At 53.2% G+C, this 27083-nt stretch overlaps 1 protein-coding gene across 1 annotated transcript in view; it reads left to right on the top strand.

The window, feature by feature from the left end:
• CCDC88C (coiled-coil domain containing 88C) overlaps window positions 1-27083 on the top strand; it is a 126027-nt gene that overhangs the window by 63191 nt on the left and 35753 nt on the right. Inside the window, exons 5-13 of the mRNA XM_069465226.1 lie at window positions 5720-5778; window positions 6633-6716; window positions 9353-9493; window positions 9899-10083; window positions 10800-10881; window positions 11211-11369; window positions 21765-21911; window positions 22227-22371; window positions 25599-25783. Of these exons, the coding sequence (XP_069321327.1) occupies window positions 5720-5778; window positions 6633-6716; window positions 9353-9493; window positions 9899-10083; window positions 10800-10881; window positions 11211-11369; window positions 21765-21911; window positions 22227-22371; window positions 25599-25783 (1187 nt within the window). The remainder of the gene's footprint in view (window positions 1-5719; window positions 5779-6632; window positions 6717-9352; window positions 9494-9898; window positions 10084-10799; window positions 10882-11210; window positions 11370-21764; window positions 21912-22226; window positions 22372-25598; window positions 25784-27083) is intronic.

The raw sequence follows: 27083 nt of genomic DNA, 5'->3' as shown, positions 1-27083 counted from the left end.
CTGCGGGGGTGGGGCCAACTTGATACAGGCCGTAGAAAGACACTGGGACGTGAGGGACACTGGTCAGGGTGCCCTTGGGAGGCCCCTGCACCATTTCACACAGACTCCATGGTTGATAAATGTTTGCTGAATGACTAAAGGAGCGAATGGGGAAATGCCTAGTTATGTTAATGCCTGGTAGGGGGCCACATGTGGTAACATGAGAGTTTCGTGGGGGTTGCTCCCTAGATGTGAGCCAGAGTATAGAGACACCTGCCTTCTACCCCATGGGTGGGGACACGTAGAATGGAGGGTCCCCGTGGCCCCAGCCATTCCTGGGCGGTGCCTTGTGGAATGTGACTCTTCCTGTTAAAATAATAATAAACAGCTGCTCTTGCTGTAGGTAGAGCCCCCTGGAGGGCCCTGGAGCTGTGCCCACGTGGGTGAGTCTTGGGATGTGCCTGCACATCGAGGAGAGACCAGGACACTTTCAGTGCACTGTCCTTCCAATCAGTGGGACAGCCCCATGATCATCCTGATGACATGACTCATTTCAAAATAGAAAACCAGAGAAAGCACAGTTAGTGTTTCACGTTAGCTTATAAGTCAGAAGAGAGGAGAATGTAGCATTGTTATTATTTTGAGACAGGGTCTTGCTCTGTCGCCCTGGCTAGAGTGCAGTGGTGTCATCATAGCTCACTGCAGCCTCAGCTCCTGGGCTCGAGCCATCCTCCACCTCGGCCTCCCAAAGTGCTAAGATTACAGGCGTCAGCCACTGCACCCAGCCCAGAATATAGAATTATTAAGAAAAACACATACATATATGCTAACAAGAGAGGAAACTGAAGCTGTTCTCTTTGTTGTTCTACCCAGGTACTTGATGCTAACAGTTACCATCAATCAGTCAGTCAGCAAACACTGGTTAAATACCTGCACGGTAACACTGGGGTCAGAAGCTAAATCTCATAGATCTCTGTGTTAGAAGGAAATGTAAATAAGCCATGACAGTCTGGGGATGGTAGGAGTTAGGAGACGGTAGGTGATGGTGACTCGGGACCAGACCTGAGTTCTGTGACAGCCCCCCAAGCCTTGTTCTTCTTGTGTGTAAGATGGAGCTAATAAAGCTGTCCTTTGGGGATTGTTTTGGGGGTTAAATCAAATGATAGCACATTATATGTTACTGTGCAGTAAGGATGGTCTGTAGGCGGGAAGGGCACATGGGGAGGGCAGAATCAGCTCTGCCAAACTGGGTCAGTCCTTCCAGGTTGTGAGGCCCAGTGTGGCTGGTGATTTGTGGGTTCCGGGTCTCTGTTTTTGTGGGGAGCTGAGTTAGCAAGACAGAGAAATCACTGTGCCTTCCACCTCAGCAAGGCAGAAGGTGTGCAGGTGGGGGCAGGAAGGGCTCTTGGAAAGGGATGCCTGCCTGCCTTTGCCTAAGTCCCCCTCTTCATGCCTCTGTAGTCACTTATAAATGACAGCATTTATTTTCTGCATCCAGAAAGTGTGATCTGAACATGCACCTGGCTGTATCTTCAAGAACCAAAGAGTAGAGTCAAAGGGACCCCAGAGATTATATGCCAGAAGATATTAATAGGTTTTGCTTCATGTACCAACTTCCATGGATTGGTAGTCAGTAGAGTGCTGGGTTCACAAGGATTCGGAGGCCTCGTTCCAGGCCGAGTAAAAAATGGGTGTGATGGACCGGGCCTGCCACGGACTCAGGGTTAGAAAGTCAGGGAATTTTCCAACCTGCACATTTTAGAGGGTTATGTATTTTAATTGCCCAGCCACATCTCTGTCCCCAGGTCTCCCCTTACAGCATGTGTGAGATAGTTTCCCTTCTGCTTTCTGTAAACATCGGTGGCTTTAGAGACAGCTCAGACGAGCTTATCTGCATTCCCTTTCTGTTCAGAAAGGCTGAGATGAGTACTAGTTTCTTTGCATCAAGACTCCAGGAAATGGCAGTGAAGGAAGGTTTGTCTTAGACTCGGCCGTTGGCTCAGGCTGTTGTGGGATCCCCGTGGTGTTCCCCTGCGTGCAGCAGGTGCAGCTGTGGGTGGGTGTGGAGGGTGGCTGGTGTTTCTCCGCCACCGCCCCCAAGGTTGCGTGTGACTCACTTGGTGTGGAAATCCACATGGTTTCATCACCCCCCTCCCCATTTCTCTCTCTGGACACCAACTTGAGGAAGCTTAACCACAAAACATTTGTAATCCGGCAGACACCAGGCTCTCTTTCCTCCGGGCCTTTGCACGTGCTGTTCCCTGTACCTGCAGCACCCTCACTTGCCTGCCCCCTACCCCCGAGTCTGTCTCCTCTTCATCCGTGGGGGTCAGCTCAGCTCCCTTTGGAAGCCTTGCCTGATCCTTGGCCGCTTTCCAGGTTCCCATAGCATTTATCAGCTTTTAAATCGCTGGTTTACTTGTCAGTCTCCGCGTTGGTCTGAGCTGGGTGCACTGCGCTGCCTCCCGGCACACAGTAGGTGCTCGGCAAGGAGTTGTCTGCAAGTTTGTTTGCTCTTGGCCTGCTTGACTCTGTCGCTGAGCCAGTCTTGCTGGCAGGGACCCAGGAGAGAGTCCTCTGGTATGTTTTAAAACTATTCAAAACCTACAATCTGGTAGATTTATGAAAATAGCCGTTCTTACTACTGAAATCCTTAAAGAAATTGGGCATCAGCGTCTCATGAGAAATGAAGGAACTTCTGCTACACGCCCCCCCACACACACACTTTTTTATCTTTTGTGGAAATCTGTAGGGGTGGAGATCACAGGATGCGTTTGTTATAAGCAAATGTTTTTATTCACTCAGCCTGGTGAGAAGGAGCACAGCTCTGCTTCCTTGGAATGAGGGCGGGCGTGAATTTCTTAGTAACCTGTTCGTCACTGAAGAGTTTATTTATTTTTTTCCATGAAATTTTTTCTAAGCTTCATTCTCTACCTTTAAAACCATTTTTTTCTTCTGTTAACAAAACTTAGCGAACAGCAATCCATGCTTTCCTCACAGTGCTCTGTGTCAGATTTAGTTTTTTCTTGATGTCTGGTGGGGGTTGGAATGGATGAAGAAGTCAATGAATGAATGACCCAGGGCTGTCCCTGTGTGTCATTGCAGGGTGCCGAGCGGGTAGAACCTCCGCGCTGTCACTGAGCCCTCTCGTGCGCAGGGCTCCCATGGCACGGCGTGTGTTCTCGCTGCCCCGTGGCCTCCCCCTCCAGCACTTGCTCCCACTCTTAACTTGCTGTTTTTTTTTTTTTTTTGAGACAGAGTCTCTCTCTGTTGCCCAGGCTAGAGTGAGTGCCGTGGCGTCAGCCTAGCTCACAGCAACCTCAAACTCCTGAGCTCAAGCGATCCTCCTGTCTCAGCCTCCCGAGTAGCTGGGACTACAGGCATGCACCACCATGCCCGGCTAATTTTTTCTATATATATTTTTTAGCTGTCCATATAATTTCTTTCTATTTTTAGTAGAGATGGGGTCTCGCTCTTGCTCAGGCTGGTCTCGAACTCCTGAGCTCAAACGATCCACCCGCCTCGGCCTCCCAGAGTGCTAGGATTACAGGCATGAGCCACCGCGCCCGGTCCAACTTGCTGTTTTAATCTGCTGGGGGCTGGGAAACTGGATCACCAGAGTTGTCTACATGATTCTAAAGTATGATATAATTAGCTCCTTTGGGGCCGTTGCTGGGCGTAGAGTGCGTAAAGGTTTCCTGCGCTAACTCTGTTCTCTGTTTGGGCTGATCTGAGGCCCTTAAAAGGCTTCCTTGTGGCTCATTTCCCTGGCGGTTACAGTACCAGGTAAATGGCCTTGGAGAAGGTGAGTCTCCCTGTAGGAAGATGAGCCCTCGATGGCTGGGAAGGGTCTTATCTTTTATGTCCACCAGGACACGCGATGGGCAGTTGCCAGTGACGTGTGTACTGACGGGAGGCGCTGCCGGTGAGACCGATCCGAGGCTTTGTTAGTGCTCAGGCGGGCTCCCCTTTCCTCTTTCTCGAAACTAAAACTAAGCGCCTGATCAATAGCTCGGTGCTAACAGAGAAGTGAGTCGTTGTGTTGATATGTATTAATATGCTATGGATTGGAGCCTCTTGTGCCAAATAAAACGCCTCAAGTTAAAATCGTAAGGGAATTTTTTCTTTTCAAATATTGATGAATTTCCACACTTATTAGCAAGAGGAAGGATTTAGCCATAGTAGATTGATTCTCAGGTATGTTCTCGAGAGCAGGAAAGTGGCCTCTGACCCTGTGGTTCAGCCCACCGGCCCCTCCAGCCCCACCTGCCCTGCCTTCGGGCTAGGCGGGGGCAGCTGTTTCTGCTTGAGTGAACTCCGGCCCTAGGTGTGAGACTCGACAATGATGTCATCATCTCGGGAGAACAGTTTCTAGCTGTTTCTCGAGGGGTATTAGGAGGAGGTTGCATGTTCTTCGTGTGCTCCTTATGGAGCAGGACTTGAAATGAACCACAGCGTTAGTTCATAGGACAGGAACTTGGTTTTTTCATCCCAGCAGTCTTGGGTTGATACTTTGGGGCGTTTTGGCACAGTGTGGATGGGAGATGGTAAGTCTTTCAAGAAAACGATGCTATTTCTGGCATGTCCCTCCTTCTCCAAATATAATGGATATTTGATATAATGAGAAAGGCAGAACATCATAGAATGTTTTTTTGTTTTTGTTTTTACCTGAAAGGAAACCCTGCTCATCACCCAGGCCAGCTGCCTCCATTGTATAGATGTGGAAACTGAGGCTTGAAGACAGGGTATGGCTTGTCCAGATCACACTGTTTATTCAAATGATGAAGATGGATGAGCAGATGAAGACACATCTAGCCTTAAACATAATCAAAGAGACACAATTTTAAATGATGAAATAGGATCTTTGGCCTGTCTGATTGGCAAAGCTGAGAAAGAGTGACAAGATAGGTGTTGGTCAGAGTAGGAAAATGGGCCTTAGCTCCTGTTGCACAGGGCAAAGTGCTAAAACCTGTCTGCAGGGCAGTTGGGTGATATGAAAAGCTTGAGAGATGAGTTTACCCCAAGGAAGTAAGGATATGCATAAAGAATTCACCACCAAGATGTTCTTCGAAGCATTGCTTAGACTGAAATATCAAAAAGTTAAACCTCTGGAAGGGGATTGTTTGAATAAGTTAGTGGCCTTGGTACAAAGTAAGTATGCAACCATCAAAAATGATGTCTGTGTGTTTTCTGGCATTCCCTTTAGAGTACTGCACCCAAACAATGAAACGTATAAAACAGGGAAAAGGAGGGAGGTAGATGTGCAGAATGTTGATGACGTGAAGCTGAGTATGTGGGGGTTTGTTATGCTGCCCTTCCTCGTCTGTTTGGAAGTTTGCATGATGAAAAGGGTAAAGTTGGATACGGCCTCATTTTAGAGTCGACTCCATATTTCCTGTGGGGATTGTTCTGTCCTGTTGCACTTTGCTTACCGTCCACCTAAAAAGAGGTACTGATTCAAGGTTCATTAATTATGAAGAGATATTTATGATGTATTTGAATGGAAGAGGGCTTCAAATAGTTACGTGCAGAATTCTCTTTGGGTTAAAAATATAAATAAATCCATAGCTGGAAAGTAGATGGAGTGTGTACACCTGAGTGGCTGTCACTGGGTAGAGAGGTGGGTTTGTTTGTTTTTTTAGCTTATCTAATAATTTTTTTCCCCTAGAGCAAACGTGTGTCAACGGTGAAATTACATAAATAGTTGGGATTAATTAAATATGTTGTTCTTTTGATGCAGGGAAGAGCATGGAGGAGATCAAGAAGGTGCTGCTGCTGGTGCTGGGCTGTGCCGTCCAGGTGGGGATTGTGCAGGGGCCGCAGAGGGGCCCCCTTGGCCATCTCGTGTCTGGATCTGTGGGGGCGAAACAAGCCCTTAGCTTAGGTGGGAGTGATGCTGCCTTCAGTCCAGTATGACAGAAGGCTGCTGGGCTCCTGGGAGAGAGGGCCATCATCTTAGGTGGCAGATGTGTCTACTACCAGGGCACCCTGGACAGGAGGCCAGGTGGGGATCTGTCGGGCCAGGGCACCATGAGCACATTGTCCCCAGTATAGAAACTTACCGAGCAAGGATCTGCAAGCTACAGCCCATGGGCCGGATTGGACCTGCCGCCTATGTTTGTTGGCGCTTATATTTGTTGGCGCCTGTATTTGTAAATAAAGTTTTATTGGAACACAGCCACGTGCCTGCCTTCACACGCTGTCTGTGGCTGCCTTCTGAACACGACAGCAGCGTTGAGTGGTTGTGACAGATCAAACGGCCAGCGAAGTCTGAAATATTTACCATTCGGCCCTTTACAGATGAAGTTTGCCACCCCCTGGCCTAACCCAGGCATTCTCCATCTCTACATGTTTACGAATCATCTGGACAGCTTGTTTAAAAGGAGGAGTTGTGGGTCCCATCCTGGCATGTTCCATCTGGGAGGGGGCTTAAGGATGGGCTTTTTGAAAACAAGCTTCCCAGGTGATTCTGACATGGGTGGTCCTGGCAACACCGTGTCGGGGCTGGGAGAAAGACAAAAGTAGTCCTGGTTATAAAGGAGAAAGCAGGGGTGGGGGCAGTTCATTTTGAAACTATACTTCTGTGGCTGTGGTGGCCTCAAGTTTACCTTCACTTGAAAAATGCTTCCATTAACACATGTGACCCTCCGCAGTGTGAGAGGAAAGAGGAGTTTATTGAGAGAATCAAACAGCTGGACATCGAGACCCAGGCTGGGATCGTGGCCCACATCCAGGAGGTAGGTGTGCGGCCGCGCGTGGCCCGGCATGGACTGCTGCCCCCGTGGCAGCCGGGGGCAAAACCCCTCCCCGAGTGGAAAAGTTGAAAGACTGCATCACCCATTAACGATTTTGCTAATTGTAGGTTTCAGACACATCGATTCTATTTGGAAAGGTAGCCATCAATCAGCCAGCTAAAATAAAATGGGGGTAAAAATAAAAAATTAAAAAAAAAAAAATAACACCTCAATCATGTCTTCTTTTGCCTCCTTCTTCTTACCTAATATGGACTCAGACTATTTTTAAGAGCTGTCAAGTGGTTTAGGCTCAGAATTTGATTTATAGGCCCTGAAAATGTATTCTGGCAAATGTCACCCAGCTTTGAACAGCTGATCTTTATAGAGATTCTCTGCTTCTGTCATTGACATGGCAGAGAAACAAGCTGCCACCACTTGGGAATCAAAACCAGAGAGTCCCAGAAGGGCTGCCTTGGGAGGCCCGGCCCAGCCCAGGCTCAAGCCCCAGGGGTGGGTGGGGAGGGCTCCACGCTGCTGCAGGTCAAGGGGGTGGTAGAACAGGAGGCGCCAGTGACATTGGCAGAGGTGGTCTCAGCCGAAAAGTGGCTCCCCTATGGGGCAGGTGCCTACCTGGAAGTGTACTTCCCTGACCGCCACGCCACCCTTCCTCCAAAATAAACGCGTATTTTAATTATCTTAGGAAATATGGGTTCAGCATTCCATCTAATTGGACAGGTGAGATAAATGCATGAAATGATGTGAGCACATGGGAGCTGGTGTGTAATTGGCAGAGGCAGCTGAGCAGTGAACTCCCCTTGTCACGTCGGTGGTGGGCTTCGGTGGGCTGATGGGCTTCCCTGGCCGGCCGGGCACTGTGGGCTAGGGAGTGCTGAGCCGGGATTTGAAGCAGGAGGCAGACGTGGCTTGTTGTGGGGAGGGGATCCAGGGAAGCCAACGTCAGGGGGAGTCAGTATCGTATTAATAGCAAGCATTCGCAGCCAGCACTGGCCACCCGTCAGCCTGAGAACCATTCTGCCTTTTAGTTTCCCTGCGTGTCTCTGTGTTTTGAAAGTGTGTCTACCTAGAGCAAAAGACAAGCCAGTTCTTCACTATTTGCTGTCTTTCCTGTCCAGCTGGCAGAATTTCTTTCTTTTTTTTTTTTTTTCAAAGTACATCACCGAGAGTCCTGCATGATTGTCAAATTCAGTGGGTGGCAGTGGGGACCGGGCTCCCGAATTCCCTGGGTGCTTTTGTAAAACTCAGGCGCCCAGGCCCCATGAGAGACACTGAGCCAGAGTGGGGCGGGGAGGGGCACGAGGCTTTAATTAAAAGCTCCGCAGGTGACCGTGGTGCAGCCAGGTTGAGCCCCTGAAGCCCAGCCACACCACCGTCCTGAGGCCCGAGACATCAAAGGATGGGCCTAGGGCAGGCCTAGAACTGGCCTCCAAACCCATGCCTTTGGGGTGCCCTGTATCCTGGGATGAGATTTCTCCTAATTCTCAGAGATCAGCTGTATCTAAACTTGTCCTTTTAAGGTGGGGAGAGGTAGGAAGCGGATGTCTTTTGAGGTACTAAAGGGCCTTGTTTTTGCTTTTTATTTTTTTGAGGGTTTTTTTTTTTTTTTTTTTTTTAAAGCCATTCACTGCCTCCATTTACTGCTCTGAGTATTTTAAGGACTTTTTTTGGTGGGTTTCAGTGAGTAGATAGTCCTGGTTTCTTTGTTTTTGTTTTCCACCTCTGAGGCCTCCACAGTATAATATTTTTCTTCCAAAAATGAGGATAGAAGCTCACGGATTTGGGGTCTGGACTGAGAAGGTCAGGTCAGCAAGGCCAGTCGAGAGGCTGCTCCGTGTGGACAGGGCTGTGGGCTCCCGTCCAGGGAAACGGACACACCAGACCGTCTTCTATGGCCTGGGGAGTGAGATACACCTTCCCCTGAAAGTGGTTCTAGATTCTGAATAGTTCCCAGAAACCCCCCAAGATTGCCGAGTACCAACATTCTGATGTAAGTTTTTTTTGTTTTGTTTTTTTTCTGGAGATGGGGGTCTCACCCTGTTGCCCAGCTGGAGAGCCGTGGCCCAGTCATGGCTCATTGCAGCCCCGAACTCCCGGGCTCAGGTGATCCTCCTGCCTCAGCCTCCAGAGTAGCTGGGACTAACAGGCACGTGCCACCATGCTGCCCAGCTCGACATAAGATTCTTAATATTTCTGCTCTGTTTATATTAGATTTTATTTTCAGCAATAAAATTTATCCTATTGTAAATAGATGTAGCTCCAATAAAGATACCTCATCTCAGGATCTTTTAGGGGAATGATTGTAAGAAGTGCTTTCTGGTGCTAAAAAACAAAATCAGTGTCCTTTTGAACCAGCTCTGAAAGTAGAAGTGGTTTGTGTTAACGGAGCTCTGCTGAAGGGTTTGGCTGTGCTTGCTTAGGGAACCCGTCTCCCTGCCACAGAGGATGTGTCGATAAGGGGTCAATGATGTTGATGGAATGAGATGCCATTTGCGGTGCTCAAGGGAAGCGGGTACCCACCTCTGCCTGGGCCACCACCATGTGGCTGTGGGCAGATGGGTGCTCTTGGGAGCCCCTGGGAGCTCCTGCCAGCCCCTGCAGTGCCAGACCGTATGTGCCCACAGGTGACCCACAACCAGGAGAACGTGTTTGACCTGCAGTGGCTGGAGCTGCCCGACGTGGCCCCGGAGGAGCTGGAGGCCCTCTCGAGGAACATGGTGCTTCATCTCCGGAGGCTCATTGACCAGCGGGATGAGTGCACAGAGGTGCGTCTGCTGGGCCAGCTCTCGGGGAGGGGCTTGGGCCTGGGGTGCAGGGGACCCCGTCGCTCTCCTTTCCTCTCTCTGTCTCCCAGCTGGATGCCTCCGGGTCCTGCTGGTTAGGTTCTTGTAGAGGAGTCGGGGTGGGACATGGGCACTTTCCCTGGCTGTGTCTCCTACAGTGAATGGTCACCACAGAGACACCTGGGGAGGAGATCAGAATGCCACGTCTTTTTGAAAATTTGTATCACCCTTCTTCTGCCTCCCTCCTGGTTTGCTAGTCTCAGCTGACATCCTCTCGTGTTCTATGGTGGTGGTTTCACCCACTTTGAGCTCGGGCACTTGTGCCAGGCCCAGGCACACACTGGTTGACCCCTTTCCTTCTCTGTCCCCCTTCCTGCCCGGCTGCAGCTGATCGTGGACCTGACCCAGGAGCGGGACTACCTGCAGGCGCAGCAGCCCTCCAGCCCCGTCAAGTCCTCCAGCACAGACTCCACGCCCAGCCCCACCAGCAGCCTCTCCAGCGAGGACAAGCAGCACCTGGCCGTGGAGCTGGCCGACACCAAGGCCAGGCTGCGGCGCGTCAGGCAGGAGCTGTGAGTCCCCAGCTGCTCCTTCTACGTGTGTGTCGCCAGCACGTTTCAGCGTGCCATCCACTCACACATGGTGCTGCCAATGGGACAGCTCTGACGTGGGCCCTGGAGTCAGCTGGGGTCTGCCCTGAGCTCACTCTTTGACCACTGGCTAATTACCTCCCCTCCCCGGGCCTGCACAGGGAGGGAGGGTTCTTCCCGGTCTCTAGGGCTCCTGCCAGCCCACACGTTACATGTCGTCTACAAAGTAAACTGCTGCCACTCTCCAGCCCATTTGGGGACTGGAATGACCACACGATGGTGTGTTTTGTTGGCTGGAGGGAGGAGACGCCTCACGCCATCTGGTGAGCCTGTTCTCCCCAGCTTCCTGCAGCTGGTGGCTGTCACTTGGCCCGTCAGGAGCCACCCACCTGCCCTCGCATCGGCAGGCGCACGCCGCCCACCCGAGTGGCATAGCTGTGGCTGGGGTCTCCTTACCTGCCCCGCACACTCAGAGGGAAACCTGGGTGGACATAATTTGAGGGTGAGTGTTGAAAACTTAAAAAGAGAAAAACTTTTGAGCTGGGAACATTTTTGCAGGCTCCGTAAGCGGATCTCCTCCCCGCCACCCGAAGCCGGGTCCCTTCCTTTCCCGCTGCGGTCTAGGGAAGTGGGAGCCTGCTCCCGAGGGCTTGCCCAGGAAGCTCCTCCCACGCTCTTCCTCCTGATTGTTCTCGCAGGGAGGAGAAGACGGAGCAGCTTGTGGACACCAGACACGAGGTGGACCAGCTGGTGCTGGAGCTGCAGAAAGTCAAGCAGGAGGTGAGCGGAAGGCGCAAGCCTGCGCCCAGGGGTGGCAGGGCCGGCAGTGCTGGGTGCCCGGCGATGCGGCTGGAGGGTCGGGAATGCAGTGTCAGTGCTTCCAGCGAAGCCCCGAGAGCCCGTTGTCCCGAGCTCTGCCGTGGGGATGACCGTTTCCTAGTGATAGCGTGCGGAGACCCACTGGTGGCACACACACCCAAGCCCTGCGGCCACCAGGATCTGGCTCGTCCTCGGCCATCCTGGAGACGCCACATGTTAGGGACTTGGCCTTTCTTCCCCCGCAGAGGGATGCCCTAAGCTGGGTACCCCTGCCTTCGCTCACTTTCCAGAACATCCAGCTGGCGGCAGACGCCCGGTCTGCTCGTGCCTATCGAGACGAGCTGGATTCCCTGAGGGAGAAGGCGAACCGCGTGGAGAGGCTGGAGATGGAGCTGGTGCGCTGCAAGGAGAAGCTGCACGACGTGGACTTCTACAAGGCTCGCATGGAGGTAGGTGCCACACCGCACGGCTTCCGGCGAGGCTGCCGGCTGCCCCCGGGGGGCCTTGGGGGCCACAGTCCAGCACCCCAGCCTACCTGGACTTCCCAGGCTCCCCCACCTCTGTCCCACGGCATCAGACAGGTGACAGAGGGGTGTGCCTGGCTGGTGGAAAGCAAGGATTCCATTTATGGTTTTCCTTCTCCCACCCTGTGCCACAGTGATGACCTTCTATGCACGTATCTTTTTTTTTTTTTTTTTTTTAATTTCTTGCAAAATTCTGTGGCTAATTTTTAGGACTCAGTTTCCTTGTTTACAAATTAGGAATAATACCGCTCTGTGAGGTTTTAAAGATGAAAGTGAGATGAAAGTTGTGCAGTCCCTGTAGAGTGGTTTGGGCAGGTCCCATGGTAACCCCCAGCTGGTGGAAGCTGCCCTGACAGGCGTTAAATTGTATCCAGGTTGTGGGTGAAGGGGTCAAAGGTAAACAGAGACCCAGACCTGGGTGAGGTGACCGATGCGTTGACCACCCGCCCAGACGGCCTCATGCCAGCAGCGGCGTCCGGGACCCTCTTAGGTTTTGGGAGTTGTGTCCCAGTTGCCCGTCTGAGGGATTTGGAAATGGCTCGAGGAAACTTGTTCTGCTCCGGAGACTGGAGCTGGGCGGGTGCAGAATGCCAGCCCAGCCTGTACTGAGCGGACTCGTTCGATGCTAAGAGATGACCCCAACTCCCTTCTTGCCAGCCAGGAGGCTGCTCGGGCGACTGGACGCAGATCTGGGGAGCACGGAATGGTCCGGCGGGGCCGCTGCCGAGGTGCGTGCGGCAGGCTTGCTCGGGGACGGCGGTTGGCTGAGGCACTTGACGTGCTCTCGTGCTGCCCCTGGACCCTCGGGTCCCTGGGCCAGGCGAGGTGGGCTGGAGGCGGCTGTGGCCCAGGGCCCGTTCGCTCCTCAGACTCACTCTGCGAGTGTCTCCTGAGGACTGTGAGCGACAGGGTGACTCACGTTACCTTCTGTGCTGCGCAGAGGCAGCCTGGGCCTGAGCAGGGGGCTGCTGGGGGAGCCGGTTCTCGCTTTGTCTGGAAATGACCCACTGGCTCTGCCGAGTAACGAGAGGCACAAATGCCGGCACGGATGGGCTCCAGGATGTGGCAGGTCCTGAACGGTCGTCCTCACCTCCTGGAGATGCCCCAGTTGGGAGGGCCAGGGACTGTCCCACACACGCTCCTCCTGCTCCGTGGGGACCTCGTGCAGCCCCCAAACAGGGTCCTGAGTGGACTGCAGCTCCCAAGTCTCACCCGACACTCTGTCCTGGGGTGGTGGGTGGTCTCAGGATCCACGTTCCTTCCCGGCCTCGCCCGAGCGTGCTCGCCCGATCACGCACACACATCTCCCCGCAAGCGTGGTGCCACGCCCTGCGCCGGCAGCGGAGGGTCTGGAAACAGACAGGCTGTGCCCCCCGCCGTGGGGAGCTCTCGGACTATGAGAGAGGTGCAGTGTGGGGACCCCTTTTTCATGTTCTCAAATTTCACGCCTCTGGTAGTAATATCGACATTTGTCATGTTGATTAATAATTTTCATAGTGAAAAGTTACCATGAGGTTAATAATGCCTTCAGTTTTGTATTCGTTTTATTAATCACAAGAGAAAGAGAAATCTTACCCGTCTGCGTGAGACATTTGCTCAGGGGCAGGTGGTGACCCACGTGGGTTTGCAGATACGCAGCGGCCAAGGCAGCGGGTGACTCAGGCCTGGTCGGTGGAGTCCAGGCCGGCGTGGACAGGAGTGAGTTGTCCTCTTCTCTGACGCCCACACTGTCAGGACTCAGATAAACAGTGGCGGACACTTACCCCTGGACTGAAGTAGTTGCAGTAGCCTTGCACACTGTCTTCCATCCCTACAAGATGCTTAGAATGATTTCTGATTCCCTCCCTTGTCCCTCTCCCAGGCCTGACACCTTTGTGGGTATGAGTGACTTTGTGTCCCTCATGCAGTGACGGTACCTGAGCAGCATGGGTACAGCAATGGAAGAGGCAGCTGAGCTCCCAGGCTTGCTGTCTGGTGAGAGAGGCGGGCGCAGGCTATAACACAGCACCATAAGTGCTGTGCTGGGGGCCCCACTGGGGGGAGGGGGCCGTTCCTGGGGAGGCGATGTTGAAAGTGACACCTAAAATGGCAAGGAGGAGTTAACCAAACAGGGAGAGCCACCACGCAGAGCGAGAAGCCAAGGCCTAGAAGCCCGAGACAGCGTCATGCCAGGAGGACACCTGGGGTCAGGGTCAGAGGATCTGCTGTGTCCAGCGTGAACAGTGAGAGACGAGGCTCTCCGGGTGGCAGGACCCAGCCATGGAAGGTGTGCAGTGTGCCCCAGCCTCAGGCACCAGCATCTTTGTGAGGGGGATATTGTGGTGTATTTTGGAAGCTCACGGGAGCCACGTGGACCCAGGTCTGCGTGGCGCGTGAGCCCAGCGTTCTGCCACTGCCTCCCTGAAGACACTGAACTACAACCCCTGGAACAGGAGTTTGCTTTGTGCTACTTGCAGATACGTTCTCAGCGTCCAGAAGAGTCCCTGGCCCATGGGAGGTGTTAGAAAATCACTTTCTGGGCGACTTGTGCCTGGGGTTGGCTTTGGGCAGCCCTGTGTTTGCTGCAGTGGCAGATGGCGGCTGCTGTGCTGCGGCGGAGGCGCTACCTTCTCAAATACCCACAGACGCAGGTGCAGGAGCACAGACCTCCCCAGCCAGTCCCCTACCTGAGCACTTGGGTGTAGGGTGGAGTTAGTGGAGAATGCAGCTCAGAGACCTGGGGACAGGTTGCTTTGAGATGACAGCCAGGGACCGAGGTGAGCCCCACACCCCAGGATGGGGACCTGGGCCAGTCAGTCCCTGTTTTAATGCACGTGTGACTTTGATGGGTCCCTGTTTGCGTTTCAGTGAAGAAGTGCACCCAGCTTTATATGCACATCCATGTTTTCAGGATACAGTGATGCACATTTCCAAGGGATTTGCTGTGAGATTCCTTAAGAATAATTTCTGTGCAATTAAAAGCAAGCAGCGCCCTGAAGAAATGCATCTGTGAATTGAATTGAGGTTGGCCTGCAGCTGATAAAACTTGAAATTAAAAAAAAAAAAAACAAGTATGAGGCATACACATCCAGAAAATAAAAATAAAATGGACAGAGGGATTAGATGGATGGATAACTACATGATAAAGCAAATGTAGCAAAAATGTTAAATCATAGAATATCTAGGTGGTATGTGTGTGATAAAGTTATTTCAACTTTTCAGTAAATTTTATGTTTTTCACAATAAAATACTGGTAGTGGAAGGGATGATCCAAGTAAAAGGACAACAGGACATTAACCATTTTGAATAAGCTCAATCCTGGTTAACCGTATCAATTTAATTGTGAAACAGTTAAAAATATTAATTGGCTTAAAGCTGTGTAACAGCTTCCCATAAGTCCTAGATCTTCTCCAGATACGGTCTGTGACTGGCTCTCTCCTAGGCGATTCTCCCTCTCCTGCAAAGGTTTTACAACAATCTTTATTTTTTAAGGGTTAATACGTTCATTCTAGGAAACTGAAAAAGGCAAGAAGCGAAGAACAAAGTCATCCACAGTCACAAGCAGTTGACACTTCGACGTGTCCTTCCCGGTCCTCTGTGCGTACACAACATCCAGTTCTACGTGACTGTGATGGTGCCGTGTGCGTCGTGCTTTTTCACACATCGTGCGTATTTACCAATTCAAAATCCTCAAAGCTATAGGAGTATTTTGATAACCGAGAATACACTACACCAACTCAATCTGTTTGAAAAAAAAAAATGTAATCTTGCCTTTCTTTGGACAGAAATTTCATAGAAGACAAAAATGGCAACAGGCTTCTAGATCAAAGTGTTGGCAGAGTTACATTAAAATACTATATTCCTTTAATGCTCAATTTAAAATGAGACAAAGCACCAGTGTTTCTAAGAGGACTCAGATCTGTGGCATTAAAATATTAACAAGAAGGTATGTTTATACTGAATTACTGAAATGTGTTTTTATAGTGTGGCCAGAAGAGATGCACATACACAGTGGCTGTCATCAGAATGTAAATGCGGGCACATCTGCATACATCTCTCCCCTTTTGCTTCCTTGATTCTTCTGCCCTCCCGAGCTGGAGGACCGGGCTGCAGATGGACAGAGCGCTCCCCGCTGTCCCCAACCCAGGCTTCCCTGCTGGCTTCCCTCTGGAGAGGGGCCTGTCTGTGGGTGGAGCGTGGCCAGAGGCTGGCTTTGTGGGCCTTGAGCCTCTGCGGGTGACGGCTCTCTGACATGACGGTGTGCGAGGGGCCCGGCACACAGGAGGCGCGAGGGAATCGTTCCGCTCGTTGCTCTGCAGTTGAAAGACGTGCAGTTTGGGGGTGGGGGCAGGGGAGGAATCCTGAGTTTTTTGTCTCCTTGGGATTGAAAGCGGTGCTGTTGGCGTGACGGCAGGAGAGCAGAGAGGAGCGTGGTGGTTGCGTTCGTGCCGTCTCGAGTTCGTGAGCACCTGCCACGTGTGTGATGCTCTTCTAGGTACAGAGGCAGCGACAGGTGGCTGGGCCCTCCCTGGGAGGCTGCCCAGTCTAACCCTGAAAAGACATCAGTGCACTTCACCAAAAGACGGTTCCTGCCATGTGGGAGGAAAAGATCACGGACCAAGGCTTCAGGGTGAGGGCAGGTTAATTTTGGTTAGAAAACCATGGGATGCAATTTACACGATTTGTTTTTAAACGTCTGGCAGCTTTTTTGTGGCTTCTAGTCTAGTTTACATAAGGGTTGAAACAACAAAAAGGAGAGCAGAGGAGGCATCCTTCGGTCCAGGAGGAAGCTTGGGGGCGGCGTGGGGTGGTCCCGGACTTCCCTTTGCAAACAGCAGTCCCAGGCAGCGCCATCAGGGCCACGTGGGGGGAGGATGGAGGCAGAAAGAAATCGCCTGGCAGGTTCTCTGTTCCCGTACTTTGTGACTGGCTGAAAGTTTCTGCAGCAGGCAAAGGGCAGATGTGTAGATGCCCTGTGTGTCCTGAGCAGAGCGGACCGGCCTTCCTCTGCCCCTGTGAGATTCACAGCTCTCTAGGCTGGGCCTGTTTCAAAATAAACAGCCCGAGAGGCAGAGACCTAGCCAGGCGCAGTCCTAGCTGCGACACCAGCTTGCTGGGTGTTGGGCAGGTCTTGCTTGTAAAAGGAGGGGGTGGTCTGGGCATCTCAGACCCTCACACCCTGGCATCCTGTGGCATAGGAGCGTGTTTGCAACAAGCTCGTCCCAGTAAGCCCCTCTCCAGAGAGAACCCCCAAAGAGGAGATGGAGCCCTGGGAACAGATCTTTGCAGAGAGGGGTGGGTGGGGTGGGTGGGGTGTTGGCTGGGCACAAGCCGGTTAGGAGCTGGGTTAATGATCAGTCCCAGAGGGTCTGGGTGGGTGGGTTGGTCAGTCTGTCTCTCTCTCTTACACACACACACACACACACACACACTGCCCCCTAATCCAAAGTCACACCCCTGAGATAACACTGGGGGTTCCCAGGATCAGGAAGGGGGAGAGGAGGTTTGCTGAGGGGCTGGTCTGTCCTGCCCATGGGGCCTGGGAGATGGGACCCCAGCTCCTCGAACTCCTTCGGCCCCCTTTGTCCCCAGGCAGGGTCTCCCACCCGCTCCCTGGGCTCCTGCAGAGACCCGGGTCATCTCCAGTAGGAGAGGTGCTCGGGACACGCTTGGTGACTTGCGTTCAGTGCCTTAGGATCCTCGAGACTCTTCCATCATTAACGTAGGACAAACAAACAAAAACCTTCCCACTTTCTCTGAGTCTCTGGAGCTGCCAGGTTCCTGGGCTGCCCTTTGCAGGCAGAACAAGAGTGTCTGCTGTGGCCCCGTTTCGTCCCCTGCCGCCTGCACCTCCACTCACTGAAACTCTCCTGCGAGTGGAGGGTGCCGTGCCGCGGTTGCCAGATCCGGCGAGCGCCTCTCAGCACCCCCAGCACCCCCAGCCCCCCCTGGCTGGGGCCCAGCTGCTGCCTTTCTGGGCGCCGCCCTCCTCACTCCTGGGTTGCCCCTGACTCTAACCCTGCTCTTGCAGCCCTCGGGGCTGCCCTCCTTGGGCCACCCCCATGCGCCCCTCACCCCTCCTCGGGCTTCCTCCATGGCTGGCCCACCTGCCTCCCACCCCCTTCCTTTAGCTTCCATGCACAGACCACGGGTCCCAAATCCTACCCCTCAGGCCGGGTCTGCCCTGCACTGCAGGCCTCAGTCCATCTGGGTGGTCAGAGGGTCTTGGGGTCAGCACGTCCGGCTTCATTGTCTCCCTCCAGGCTGGCCTGTATTACCTGGCCTGGAGTCACCATCCACTCACTCGGCGCTCAAGCCAGAGCTCAGGGCCACCTGATTCTCTCTCTCCCATCCCACCCCTGCTGTACCAGGCCCAGGTGCGCCCAGCACGGCGCCACCCAGCGGCGGGTGTTTGGAGAGTTCGTGCCGCGCCTGCTGGCCTTGCTTGTGTTACTCCAGAGTCCGCCCACGGAATGCCGTCCCCAGAGATCTAGGCTGGCCGTTCTGCCCGCTCCTCGGTCTCCTGGCTCACACCCCCCTCTCCTGCTGCCACTTTGCAGCAGCTGCTCAGGCACCTCTGCACCGCTCTTGGGGCAGAGTCCATGTTGCACCCTTGTCTGCCCCTCGTCCCTGTCTGGTCCCCCATGCGCGGGTGTTTCATTGTCCCAGCCCCCTCCCCTCCTGTTCACTCTTCCAGCCTGCGGGGTTAGGCCCAGGGTCTGGGGTGGGGGTGTTGGGGTCTGCAGACCTCGGCCCTGCAGTTGCCGCCTCGGGGTTTCCAGGCAGCACTCATCACAGGGCGTTGCGGTGATGTCTTTTCCTGTTTCCCCCCCACGGCAGGAGCTCTTTAGCACAGGGTCTGTGCCTTACTGCCCTCGAGTCCTCTGTGCCCAGCATGCTCTCTAGCTCAGGAACCAGCAAAGCAGTCCATGGGCCAGATCCGGCCACCACCAGTTTTTATGAATAAAGTTCTGTCTGAACACAGCTCACACCCATTCATCACCTCTGGCGGCTGTTGTGTTCCCCCCTCGGAGTTGAGTAGTTGGGACAGAGACTTACAACCTGCAGAGCTGAAAACATTTACCATCTGGGCCTTCACACACCCGTGGGCTGGCCCAGAGCGTGTGCGCAGCAAGGGTTCCCTGAGCAGTGATGGCTATGCGTTCAGGAAACTTTTTGCACGTGCCAGGGACGGTGACAAGCTCTAACTGATCATTGCGTTTAGGCCTCTCGGTGGCCCTGTGAGGTTTAGGAGCCACTGTTAGTTCCTCTCATCTTTTCAGATGAGAACACGGAAGATTAATAAATAACTTGCCCAGCGCCGCGGTTGCTGAGTGGGAGGACCGGGATCGGAATGTGGCTGTCCCCCTCCAGACCTCGACTGCCCGCCAGGGAGTGGCCGTGGCCTCTGCCTTCACCAGGAGGCAGGACACAAAGGGGGTGCAGGGGAGTAGAGAAATGGAGGTGCTTGTGGGAGGGGTGATGGGCTGCCGCTGTCCTGGGGGGCCGTGGAGTGAGGAGGAGCCCCAGCCCCCAGCAGCTCACATCAGAACTGAGACCTCGTGTCGTAAGCAGGGAACATTGAAATTTGGGGAACTGACTGAGGGCACCTTGAACACAGGGAGACCTTCTGTTCCAACTTGGGACTTGTTGTCTGTCTGTGTTTCTTTATCACTTGTAAGGAGTTTTGAAAAGATTCTTCACACTAAGGTGAGCAGGACAGACCTGATGATTGGTTTAGGGTTCAGTCCCCTATACTCTCAAATCAAAAGTTTAGAAACGGGCAGGTCTGTTTTAACACAGTGGGTGCTTCGTTGGTGGCACCGATTGAACTGGTGGTGATGACGGCAGCTGGTGAGTTTATGGGCCTCGAGTGCTATGCAGGGGACATTTCCCGTGCGTCTTCTAAGCCCGTGTCACCCTGTTTTCGTGCGTGTCCTGGAAAGGAGGAACCCGCGGTTGAGAGGTCCCACGGCTCGAGTTCAGAGCAGACCTGGGAATCGCTTAGCCCATGTGGCTCGTTGCCACTCCAAGTCACAGTGGCGGATTAGAACTGGAGCTCTCGAGCCACTTGGGGACCAGCCCTCAGGTCTGGCCTGTGGCATCATAAATGTGGCCCCTTCAGCTGTTTGCTGGGCTGGGTCAGGGCTTTAAATAGCCTCCCGGTTCAGCTGGGGTCAGGGCCGTGGTGGGGCTCGCTGGCCTTGGGCAGCTGCCCAGAGGTGTGGAATCGGGCTTCTCGCTCCTCCACGCCGGCCCCCTGGTGGAGCCCTGGGCTGGCTTGGGCACAGCTCCTTCCGGATCCAGTTTCTCACGGCTGAGGTGGTGGAGGGGTGTGCAAGGCAAGTTGAGGTATTTCTGTTGCCTAATACATAGTGGCGGTTGAAACTGCCAGAAAATTGAGGTATATTTGAATAGTGGTTAGAAATCATTCTGTTCCATGCTGTGTTCTGCTCCTGGCACCTTTGTCCCTTCCTGTCTATCAGGTCTCTGAGTCCGCCAAGGCCCACCTCATGTGCCACCTTTGACTCCACCCTAGAGCATGATTTGGCCAACTAGTGTTATCAAACACTTACGTGAGGCTCATGGGAGCAGAATGGGGACAGTCCTGCCCCGAGGGGTTCCCAGTGGGAGGCGGGGAGGGGGGGAGGACAGACCAGCCAGCTGTTGCTCAGAGCGGGCCCAGGGGATGCTGGGAACCCAAATACCTGACACAGCAGATGGGATGGAGTGAATTCCCAAGCACTTCTCAGAGGGGGCAACTCAGGCTGGGTCTTGAAGGCTGAATAGGAGTTGGTTGTGAGGATGAGGGGGCAGCCTGTGCAGTGGCTGCTCAGGGCCTGAGAGTAGTGATCCTGGGGAGTGCTGGTGGGCAGACCCTGCCCGAACGCCGGGTGGGAACAGTGGGGGCAGCAGCCAGAGAGGGGAAGCTGGATCTTCTTTCCACTTGAAATTCCTCGTTGTGCTTTGGCTGATGTCATTAGTAGCAGCAGTCTGTGCCTCTCTTTCGCACAGAGCGCCTTGAGGATGGTTCAGGGGGCTGAGGGCAGTGGAGAGAACACGGTCTGGGGCCCTCTGGCCCAAGTTCAAGCCCCAGCTTTGCCCCTCACCGGGTTTGACACTTTGAGCTCATTCCTTAATTTTCCTGAGTTAGTCCTTCATCTGCAGGGTAGGACTGTCCCTGCCTTCCTCTGAGGGCTGCTGTGAGGAGTGAGTGACATGGACAGAAGTGGGTCGCTGAGTGCAGGGCCAGCCACAGAGCAGACGTGGTCTCTGCTAGGGACGGGCAGCGAGAAGGCACACAGGTGAATCCAGAGTTTTAATGGCCAGCTCTTCGCCGGCTGCCAGGCTTTGATCGAAACCGTGTCCACTGACTGGAAAGCGTGTGGTTTCCCCTCTACCAAGAATCTTGGATTCTGGCCCACATAGGAAGACGAGCACGTAGTCGATAAGCAGAAACTCGCAGCCTAGTTCCCGTTGTAATCTGTGAGTAGGACAAACCTTAGAAAGCTCTGCCCACGGGACAAAGTGGGCAGATTCCCAGTGTGGGCTCTGTGTAGACTGCAAAGGCATTTGGGGGAAATCTAGTCCCTCCAAGATACAAGTGGTGCTTGGAAAGGCTCAGCGGATAAGAGAAACCAGGAGGGCCCCCACCAAGGGGAACAGCAGCGACATGGGGCACACACTGACCTCTTCGCCGCTGCCTGTGACGGAAGCAGAGTCCAGCGGACCCCTGACCCGTGCACGTTTGCGGGGCTGACATTTGTTTGGTTTGCTACGCTGCAATTTAACTATCTTAGGACTCCCCGTTTCTAGGATACTACCAAGAACTTTTGTTCTTCCAAGAGTTATGTTTGTAAAATATTCAAATAGGAACTGTGTATTGAATGAAATCTTGTCTAAGTAGCCATTTTTTCCCAGGACCCTGATCGGTGGGATGAATGTTGAATTGAGAGGACTGGACTCAGCCCTACCCCTCCCTTGTTAAGGAAACGGGGGCTCAGAGGTTGTGTGTGTCAGCAGAGCCCACTTGTCCGTCCAAATGCGGTTACGTCAAAGCCTTTAGCACTAGAGGCTGTAGCAAGCGTTCAGAAAGTGTTGCCTTCCCGAATTTAGCTTGATTCATGGATCTTTTTCTCTTACAGCAGAGAAAGTCTATCTGTGCTTGCCTAATGAAAAAAGGTGAAGGTGATAAAAAGTGGAGACAAAACTTCCTGCTGCTTACGGGCTTATCTCTAGCCTGTTTGAATCTAGATGGCCGAAAAGCTGGCTTTAAGAGTTCCGTTGTAATGACCCAGGTGCCTTTATCTGATGGTTCTCCTGTATGTTTTTGCTAACCAGGAGCTCAGAGAAGATAACATCATTTTAATTGAAACCAAGGCCATGCTGGAGGAACAGCTGACGGCTGCTCGCACGCGGGGCGACAAAGTCCACGAGCTGGAGAAGGAGAACCTGCAGCTGAAATCTAAACTTCACGACCTGGAATTGGTACTGCAGGCTGGGTGGCCACCGACTTAGATTGGGGCCGTTTCAGGTCTATGCCGCGCCCTTCTCTGCTGCTTTAGCTGCTGGGTTTGTTGCTGCTGCCGCCAATAACGCACTGACTGTGGGGAGTGGCTTGCTAAGATCCGTGTGCTGGAGTGGGGGCAGCACTTGACTTCGGTATTGCTCTTCTGTAAGGATGAATGTATGTGTGTCTTTTGCAAGAAGGGTCTTTGCTGGCATTTATAGTGTGGATTGAGCCATGATTGTCCAGAAGGTTCCCCCAGCTGCATCCTCACTCCTTCCCTCTTCCTGCCCTAGGACCGGGACACAGATAAGAAACGAATTGAGGAACTGCTGGAAGAAAACATGGTCCTCGAGATTGCACAGAAGCAGAGCATGAACGAATCTGCCCACCTCGGCTGGGAGCTGGAGCAGCTGTCCAAGAATGCGGACCTGTCAGACGGTGGGTAGTGCCTGGTGCCTGGGACCAGCCTGGCCGTGGCACCTCCTCATCCGAGAGGCTGAGCCCTTGGCTCTGAACCCTCCGTGTCAGCCCATCCATTCGCCTCAAGTAAATATGATTTCCTTCAAGTGCCATTTGGAACTGTTTCATTACGGTTCTCCCCAAGGGCAACACGAGGGGTCTGGCAGCCTTGATGTCAGGACGTTAAACACAAATTAAGTGTTGCCGGGTTTCCCAGTTCCCATATGGACACTCCCGGGAGCTTCCAGATCATAGCCTGCTGACACCCAGAGGACGTCTTAGGCCGTCTGTGGATGGCTGAAAGACCCGAATGGCAGGAGCCGTCCCCAGCGGTCGCTAATCCCCACTATAAATGGACCCTGGGCATTACTGCCTCTGTTCATTTACATAATTGGGCAAGATGGATGCAGCCTGTTCTCTGTCCCCCGGGTGGGGGTGCTAAGTGGCTGCTGCTCCTGAGACCCGGCTTCTCAGCTGATCTGCCAGGCCTCCTCCTCTCCGCCCGCCCGGATTTGCTCTGCTGCCCGCTGCCCAGGCGAGGGGAGGGAGGGTGGGGCAGCCGTCGGCCCTTGAGCAGGAAGCCTCAGCGCCCGGCCAACAATAAGCCAGTTCCTGTGTTTGAAAACAGCACACGCTCACCATTCCCTTGCACCTGATAATGCAAGTTAATGTTTACTCGGGACTTCAGAGTGTGATAGGGCTTTTGGCTTATTTAAGGGCTGGCTTTTTAAAATTCTGCTAAACATTCCTAAGCATGTTGGAAAGGTTATTGAAAGCAGCTGAATATTTATTTCTTCTCTTCAAGGGGTCCTGTCACTTCTGAATCTAAAATCAGTTAGTTCAACTATTAGTGTGTGTAGGAAGTTAGTTCTGCCTGTGCTTTGGTACCCGTGCATGGGGCCAGGCCTGAGGGCGGCTGCACAGGGCTGGGACCCCCCCAAACTCCCGGCTTCTGGAAGTCCAAGTCTGTAGGGGGGCGCTGCCCCCTGGTGGAGCAGAGAGGTGGCGCAGGCTGCCGAGGCCTGTCTCTGATCAATGAACTTGCCTCACCAGTTCAGACTATTCAGGATAATTTGTGACCCTTTAAGGTCAATTCTTAGTGTTCCCTAGTACCTAGTGGAGTTGATAAATGTTGGCTTAATGATGAAGTCATGCCAGCAAAGCCTGAATGTACTTTTGAGTCAAAAGACCTGACAAAGTCCTGGCTCCTCCACTGGTTAGCTGGGTGACCGAGGGCAAGTACTAAACCTCTTTAAATTTCAGCTCAAAATGGGGGCAACTGCTCGTATTGCTGTTGCCTTATTAACACGTTAACTGCCATGTGAGTTGTATTTAACTCACGCTAGTTTTGAGCCCAGGGCCTCACGAAGCATATGAAGACTCAGTTCTCCAAAACAAATTCAGTAAGTGTGTCGTGAGTCACATACAACTCAGTTGTCGTGCGGTGTAAAAATTGATTCTAGCACTGAGTTGCGTATAACTCGCACACAGAAAACAATAAAAAAACAGATTTTTCATTCAATTAGAAAGAATCATTTTGTTTTTTGAAATTTTTATTCTGTGTTTGTAATAAATCACCATGGTCCCAGGGAAAAATTTTTTTTTCTAGTGTGGCAGTCAGTGTATTAAAACAGCTGGTTACCCTGGTTATACTGCAGGGGTGCCGATGAGAAGCCCCAGTGAAGAACCATGGGTTGTCTTAGTAATAGAGACTGAGTTGTGTCGGAGTCATAGTCTTCACTGACGTTTATAGAAGAGGAAACAAGGTTTGTAATCAATTCCCTTGTTTAACCTCTAGAACCTTAAAACTTGTTCTCTATGGGTGCACAGCCTCAGGTTGGGAGGATAAAGAGAGATGGGCGCTGGTGATGGTTGTAGGGTCCTGTGAACGTACCTAATGCCCAGACCTGTGCACTTAAAGATGGTTAAAGTGGTAAATTTTACGTAGATTTCACCATAATAAAAAAATATTTTTTCACAAATGCTGCAGAGGTGCTGTCCAAAACGGTGACGGGTTCTGAATTAGTGGAGTTAATTTCAGGTTAGGCGTGTTAGATGAGGTTAGTTTCGACTTCAGTGTAGTCAGGACGAAGCCCTCCAGGTTTCGTATGTCGAGTGCCTGCGTTTGTGTGTGCATCGGCGCCGGACCTGGGTCAGGGCCACAGACACACCGGCCCCTCCACTGCTGCCTTGCCTGCTGTTGCTTTGGGTCTTTAGAATGTCCTGGCCTGGTGGGTGGTCTGTGCTGTTGCCCTTGGTGGAGGATGGAAACTCAAAGGGGAAGACAGACGCCTTTCAATCCTTATGAGCATCTGAACACACACGTTCTGTTTCCCGATTGGTGTGTGTGCCATGAGAGCCACCACCCTCTGCGACCCACAGCCCCGGGGCCATGAGTGAGAGGCCGGGGCGGGGTTAGCTGGGCCGCAGGACGTGAGTGCGTGCGCTGATGGGAAAGGTCGGGGCTGGAACAACTTGATCGCTCTTCGGGGCCTTTCCTATACATTTTCTTTCCCCTCCCAAAGACGATCTGTGACTTACGTCCTGCTTGTGCAGGAGAGGGCCGAGAACCCCCATCCCTGTCACTCAGGAACCTACTTCCTTCTCCATCTGCATCAGAGCTGCTTCAAAGCAGAGTAGACACTTGCCTTTTTCTATCTTGAGCTGATTTTTTCATTTCATTTAGCGTTGTTTAAGCAATTTGCATATGCGTGTCACTTTTCTCCAGTATAATTATGAAATCACAAAAAAAAATCTCTGTGCAAAGACTCTCATTCAGGCTGGCAGGTGCTCGGCACGTGTCCTAGCATAGCTTCCTGTCACCTGCAGTTGACGTGACTGGTCGGGTCCCTTGCCCCTCTCTGCCGAGCAGCCCAGACGCCCACTACTCTGAGCAGCAACAGCAAACGTCATCTGTTAGCCTCTGAAATCCTTGAGTTAGACAGGTGGGCAGCCTGGTAAACAAATGCTTCCTGTAAGTCCTATAGTCTTGAACTCTGGCACCTCAGCTGGAGCCTGCTTCTTCCTGGGCTCTGGGTTGCCCCCCGACAGTCCCCAGCTGTGCCGCAGAGGGACCCTGGGGCACAGGGGCTGCCTAGCTGACCTGGGGGAGCCCCTCCCGGGCCCCTCAGATCCTGGGCGCAGGGGCAGAGAGTGGCAGCCGAGGCCCCCGGGAAGCCGGGCTCTGACCGGCCTCTGTGCTCCAGCCTCCAGGAAGTCGTTCGTGTTCGAGCTGAACGAGTGCGCCTCCAGCCGCATCCTCAAGCTGGAGAAGGAGAACCAGAGCCTGCAGAGCACCATCCAGGGGCTGCGGGACGCGTCCCTGTCGCTGGAAGAGAGCAGCCTCAAGTGTGGGGAGCTGGAGAAGGAGAACCAGCAGCTCAGCAAGAAGGTAACCTCGGCCTGCTTGGGGTGGCGCAGGCACAGAGACCTGGGACGCCACCCTCCCGCCACAGTCCTTGTCTGGAACAGACAGGCAGGAAGGTGTCCAGGCAGGACGCTGGGACGTGGGGGAGGATGCGCCACTGGGACAGGGCAGCATCCAGGTGTAGTCACGATTGCAACAGGGACACAAGTGACACCGGAGGAGCGTCAGAGGCAGCATGGCCTTGTCCCTGCTCCACTGGACACGTGACTTCCGTGTGTCATGTTGTTGTCTCTTGTGAAGTGGGGTTGGTGGGGTACCTACCTACCCACCTGCCCGCAGAGAGAAAAGCTTTGTCTCTTCCACATCGCTGCTCTCAGTGCTTCACTTCTGACGCCAGGTGTAGGTGTGTGGCAATTCTCCATTCTCGGCGGACACCGACCAGGTGCCCTCCAGTTTTGCTCACTTCTCACGCTGTCTACCTGGAGTTAGCACAGACCCCACAGGTTGAGGGCTCAGCCCCACAAGACTGCCCCCCGCTTCAGATGCTGGTCCAAGCCCAGGTTGTCACCTGTGCTTCTGACTGACTAAAGCAGAGGTTCCCAGACTGCCCTCCCTGGGGTCCGCCGTTGGCTAGAATAGCTTACTGTACTCGATTATTGTAAGGGGAGCGGCCAGGTGGACAGACACGCAGGCCTGGGGAGCTCCCACACCCGCTCTGGGTCTCCCGCTCCCTGCACCTCCGCGTGGTCACCAACCTGGAAGCTCTTACCTTGTCCCTTGGGGTTGTGTGTCTACACATGGTTGATAAATCACTGGCCATTAGTGGCTAACTCGACTTCTAGCCCCTCTCTCCTCCCTGGGGTGGGGCTGGGGCTGAAAGTTCCAACCCTCTAATCACATGGTTGGTTCCCCTGGCAACCAGCCCCCATCCTGAGGCTGTCCAGGGACCCCCAGTCCCAGACATCTCACTAGCATACACGAAAGACACTTGCCACTTTGGAGAGTCCGAGGGTTTTTGGAGCTCATGCCAGGAGATTGGGCAGAGACCAGAAATGCATTTCTTCCTGTGTCACATTACCGAATGGGCGAGTGAGGGTGGCGGGAGCTAGTGTATGTAACACGTCGCCACGGAGTAAGCGCTCAGTGAAGACAGCGGTGCGCTGCCGACAGGCGTGAAGTAGGGAAGGGAGAGGAAGGAAGCACTAATGTGAGGTTCTGAATTCCAGACGCAGAGCTGTGCGTGTGTGAGAGACTGTTGAAGAGCATTTTAGGATCTTGCTGGTGGTAAAAACAAGCAAGTCCACGCTCAGTCCCTCCTCTTGGT

Source organism: Eulemur rufifrons, chromosome 2, assembly GCF_041146395.1.
Source record: "Eulemur rufifrons isolate Redbay chromosome 2, OSU_ERuf_1, whole genome shotgun sequence".
Classification (NCBI taxonomy): Eukaryota; Metazoa; Chordata; class Mammalia; order Primates; family Lemuridae; genus Eulemur; species Eulemur rufifrons.
The sequence above is the reverse complement of the archived record's forward strand: the minus strand, read 5'-3'. Positions and strand labels throughout refer to the sequence as shown.